Raw genomic sequence first — 6000 nt, 5'->3', positions numbered from 1 at the left:
ATTAGGTTTGATTCACTTAAACTTTTATTATTTTCATTTGTATATGGAATATTATTTTTATTAATAAAAAAATTCGGATATTTTATATTAGGAACACAACTATTGCTATTATTATTTATACTGTTTGTATGCATTCGACTATTATTTATACTTGCCTTATTTATAATACTATTACTTAGACTAACACTATTTTTATTATTCATATTTTTATTGTTTATATTTTTATTGTTTATATTTTTATTGTTTATATTTTTATTATGTTTTTCTTCAATATAATTAGGAATAATACCATCTATATTATTACCAGACATCATATTAAACATCATCATATTTGGATTAGTAATATCCAATTTGTTCTTCTCAAAGTTTTCATATTGTTTTTCTTTTAAATTCGAACATGTATTTTCATCCATAAAATTTGGTAAGGAAATATTATTATTGATTAGAAAATCATGAGGTCGTTTCGAATTTTGTAAATTTATACTCATAGGATTATTCAACAAATCTTTACGTTCACTCTTATTATTATTATTATTATGTGATATTTCCATTTTTTTGTTTTCTTCATTATCAATCTGATTAGATTTCAAAGTATTATTATTAATAATGTTCTGATTATAATTTTTATTTTCATTATATTCATTAACTGTCTTTGATATATCTTCTAAATTATTATATGTGATCGTATCATTATTTTGATTAGCTTCATCTTTCATTTCTATATTTTTATTTAATTTTTTTTTATAAAACATTTCAGAAATGGTATTTTTAAAACTTCTAACAAAATTATTTGATGTTTTATTATTTGTTTGGATATTATTATTTATATTATTTGTATTATTTTTATCTCTTTCTATATGATTATGTCTATTATTTCCACTTGCACTTCTAATATTATTATTTATATCCTTATCATTATCATAATACATATTAATACCTTTGCTATTTTTTGTTTCTTTTACTTCATATGGTAGTTGTATAGATTGTTCTGTAACTTTTTCTGTTTGTATATTTATTTCTCTTTTATCAGTGAATACATTTATCATATCATTATTTAATTCTTCTTTTTTTTCCATCATTAAATTATTCATTTTATTATTAATATAAGAATTGTTAATAATATTATCAAAATAGTTGATTTTATTTTGTGAAGAAGATCTTTTTTCTTTTTCTTCATAATCATTTGTAATAATATTTATATCCGATTTTATTAGTTCCTCATCCTTCATATTATTGTTATTTATTTTTTTGTTTTTATCTTCTTCTCGTTCAATTTTCTTTTTCATATCAATAATATTTTCTTTTCCTTCATTTAATGTTATATGTTGTGATGTGGATCTACCATTATTCTTAAATGCAAATACATCACTGTTTTTAGAATCTTTTGTATTTCTTAAATAAATATGGGAGACATTTTTTTGAAGATTTAAAAATTGATCTTTTTCTTGTAAATTCTGCATGCTTCTTGTTTTGTCTGTATCTATATGAACATTGCTACTATTAATTTTGTTGTTCATCATATTGTGGTTCATCATATTATTGTTCATCATATTGTTGTTCATCATATTGTTGTTCATAATATTGTTGCTCACCATATTATTGTTCATCATATTGTTGCTCACCATATTATTATTATTCATACTATTTATAATATTTTTGTTTAGAAATGCTTGTTGTGTGGATGAGGCAAAATTTATATCATTCGCACAAAAAGTATTTCTCTTATAGTTATTCGAATAAGATTCGTTGTTTACTTTATTTTTGATAATCCCAGAATTTCTATACATCAAAGTATTTAAATTATTTCCTGTGTTCATCATTTTATATATTTCATAAAATTTATTTACATCATTTTTAAAAACACCTATCCTTATATTTTCTGGAAGTGACTGAAATTTCATGTGAACATTATCATCCTTTATTTCTTTTTGATTATCTGTATTTATATTATTTTTTTTTTCATTATGTACATAATAGAAACTAGTAGAATGAGAATTATGATTCACAGCATAATTATTATTATTATTATTATTATTACTATTATTATTATTACTATTATTATTGTTATTATTATTATGGTTGATGCTCATGATATGATTACTATTACTACAATTTCTTTTATTATTTGCAGTAGTGTTATTATCTTCTCGTTGTGAGATATATGTTGTGTTTGTGATATTTTTGTCTGCATGTATTTCAACAGAATAATTATCTACTACCCTTTTTTCATCTTTAATTTTTTTATATAAATTATTAAAATTATTTTCTTTTTCTAAATATATTGAGGAGGAAATATCTTTATTTTTTTTATTTAAAGAATTTATCATAATTTCATATATTTCATTTTTACGTATTATAATATATTCATTAATAATATATTTGGGTATAATTTTATCAATAATTTTTATTAAGAAATTAAATATAACTTGTTTCCTTTCATATAAATCATTCATATTATTATGTTTCCATAATATAAAAATAAAATTATATTCTTTGATATTTTCTATAATCATTTTATGTGTTTCATTTTTTACTAATTCATATACTTTTTGACCTTGTATAAATTTTTCTTTTAATTTTTTAATATTAACAATTGTAATAATATTTTTTTTTAATAATAAATAATCAAATATTTTATCAACTGATATATTAATAAAAAATTCCATATTAATATCATCCTGTTTTTTATTATGATCATTTATATGTCCTAAATCATTTTTATAAACTAAAACTTTTATAAATACATTCAAACCATATTTCTCATATGCACTTAATAAATATTTTGATATATTCTCTAAATTTAATTCTGAAAAAATATTATTTAATTCATCATTTTTATTATTTTCTCTTAAATAATTTATTTCTTTCTTTGTATTCTGAATTTCTAACATTTCTTTATCATAATTCTCTTCACATTTCTTAACTTCCTTTTTTAATTTTTCAATTTCTTTAGTAAAGCTGCTATATAAAGTTTCGTTTCCTCCTTCATTCATATTATTATGTTGTTGACTCATATTTATATTATTATTATTATTGTTATTGTTATTATTATTGTTGTTGTTGTTGTCTTGTTTATTCATTATCATATTACTCAATATTGAATTACTAATCTTATTATTAAATAAAACATAATTATTATTATTATCATTATTATATAACATATTATATATATTCTTTTCTCTCATATTGTAATAATTTGTCGAATCATTTATATTACTACTTCCCATTTTACTACCATAATTTGAATTATTCATATTATAATCATACACCGAATGGTTATTCATAGTATCATTTTTATTATTATTATTATTATTATTGTTATTTTCTTTAAAATTTTGTTGTAATTTAATTTTTTCCATTTCTTTTACATTTTCATACATAGGATAAGCATAGGTATTTCCATCTAAATTTTTTCTCTTCTCTTCATCTATAGATACTTTATTACTACTATTATTATTAAATATGCTATTACTATAATTCTTTTTCTTCATATAATCATGTTCATGATGGAGATTTATATTTTTATCCATATAATTAGATGACATAAAATTAGGATTTTCTTGATTTCTACGATATTTTTCTTTATCATATAGTTCGTTATTCTTATAATTAATAGAATCGTTTGTTAACAGATCATGCGTACGATATTCCTTTTCTTTCATACAATCCTTTTCATATACTCTTTTCTTCATATCTACAATATTACTACTACTACTACGATTATTTATATTTTTATGTTGAATATTTAATTTGTTCATATTTTCTTTAGACATTATAATATTTGAACGTTCATTCTTTTTATTCTCTACATGTTTATCATCATAATCTTCATCGTCATCATCGTCGTCATCGTCATCATCATCGTCATCTTCATCATCATCATCATCGTCGTCATCATCTTCATCATCGTCATCTTCATCATCTTCATCATCATCATTATCCTTTTCATATTTCTTACCATTTAATGATTTTTTACTTTTCATTTTTTTCTTATAAACTTTTCCTTCTTCATCCAAATAATCATCATCATCATCATTTTCAAAGAGTACTCCATTTAACATATGTTCATTATTTTTATCTACCTTAAAAAATATTTTATTAATTTGTTCAATTAAATAATTACATTCTTCTTCTTCTTCTTCTTTTTCTTCTTCTCCTTTTTTTTCTTCTCCTTTTTTTTCTTCATCTTGTTTTTTTTCTTCATTTTCTTTATCATATCCTTCCGAGTTATATACATTCATTTGTTTCTTCTTCTCCTTATCATTATTTATTTTGTGTAGTAATAAAAACTGTTCTATAGTATTTAAAGAAAACACAGTTTTATTTTCCACAATATTTTTAATATGTATATCTTTCATATAAACTTTCGAATTTAATATGTTCATTATAATAGTAAAAACATTTGTAATTTTTAAATATACATTTTTACTTTTCTTCATTATTTGATTTTTTAAATTTTCATTTGTCTTTAGACCATATTTATTTAAAGCATAATTCAAATTAAATAAAATATTATAAAATCGTTGAAAAATCAAACTTTTTTTTGTTCTTGAAATATTTGAATTACTTTTAATATTTTTTAAATGTTTTTTTAATGTATATATAATAATTTCTTTGTTTTTTCTGGTTTTTTTTACATGCATATTTTTATAAAAATATGTTATACTATGTATTAATTCATATAAAAAATCTATAGGTATTTTTTCTTTATTTTCATTCATATTGTTTACAAATTCATCTAATATATTCATTTCAACATATACTTTTTTTTCTTTTTTAATTTGTTCTATGCCAAAACATTTTAATAAATATAATAATGTTCTTTTTAATTTAAATAAATAAAATAAAATTTTGAAAACAAAACTATTCCTTATAATATTATTAATAACAAATTTTGCTTCTCTTATTAATAAATTGAAATTGGTTCTTAATCTTTTTTTTATTTCAGTATCTATTAAATCAAGATAATTATCTTCTTCATCTTGTGTTTCTTTTATATCTTCTATTATATCTTCTTTTATATCTCCATTTATATCTCCATTTATATCTCCATTTACATCTTCTTTTACATTTCCTTTTATATCACCATTTACATCTCCATTTATATCTCCATTTATATCTCCATTTACATCTTTTTTTTTATTCATATCCTTTTTCTTTTTAGTTGTAAAGAAATCATCATAATTTAATTTACGTAAAATTTTATTTGTTGTTTTTTTTAATAATATATTTGTCATTTGTTCATCATTAGGCATTTCTACAGTAGTAGTAATAGTAGTAGTATCATTTATTTTTATCTTTTCAATATGTTTATCATTATTTATGTTTACACTTTCTTTTGATAATAAATCATTTTGTTTAAAATTATTATATTCATCTAAAGAACCATTTAATAAAGTCTTATTTTCTATATGTTCATTTTGTTCTTTATTATTTTTTGTAATAATAATATTAGAACTTTTTTTTTTCATTTCATCATTTATATTATTTTCATTTTTTTTTAAAACCTCTTCTTTATTCTTATTTTTATTTTTTGAAGCATTCATTTTATCTTTGTTACTTTTCTTTTTATTATTTGATAATAAATCTGGAAAATCTTCTTCTCTATTTATATCTATAGATTTTACTTTTTCTTCAACAGGGTTAATATTATTTTGTGTGGATTTTTTATTTTTCTTTATATTTGTATTTATATTCCCTTCTCCTTCTTCTTCGTTTTTTTCTTCATAATCATAATAATCATTAATATTCATATTATTTCTTTTATCATCATCATCTACTTCATCTTGTAGTTGTCGTTGTTGTTGTTGTCGTTGTTGTTGTTGTTGTTCATTTATATGTTCATCATAAATATCAGCATATTCATCATCATCATAATCATGATCATATTCCTCCTCCTCATCATCATAATTATCTTCATATTGATCATCATCAACATAATTATTTTCTACATCTTCATCATCTTCCTCTTCTTCTTCATCGTCTTCCTCTTCTTCATCA

The 6000-nt window shown here is 19.9% G+C and overlaps 1 protein-coding gene across 1 annotated transcript in view; it reads right to left on the bottom strand.

Moving 5' to 3' along the window:
- Positions 1–6000, bottom strand: part of PADL01_0510400 (RNA pseudouridylate synthase,putative) — a gene marked incomplete at both ends in the record, with an annotated part of 30003 nt that overhangs the window by 1246 nt on the left and 22757 nt on the right. The window contains one exon of the mRNA XM_028685463.1: positions 1–6000. This exon is cut by the window's left edge and continues 1246 nt beyond it; it is cut by the window's right edge and continues 22757 nt beyond it. Coding sequence (XP_028536959.1) covers positions 1–6000 — 6000 coding nt within the window.

This window comes from Plasmodium sp. gorilla clade G2, assembly GCF_900097015.1.
Source record: "Plasmodium sp. gorilla clade G2 genome assembly, chromosome: 5".
NCBI lineage: Eukaryota > Apicomplexa > Aconoidasida > Haemosporida > Plasmodiidae > Plasmodium > Plasmodium adleri (nom. inval.).
This window is presented reverse-complemented; position numbering and strand designations above follow the sequence as displayed.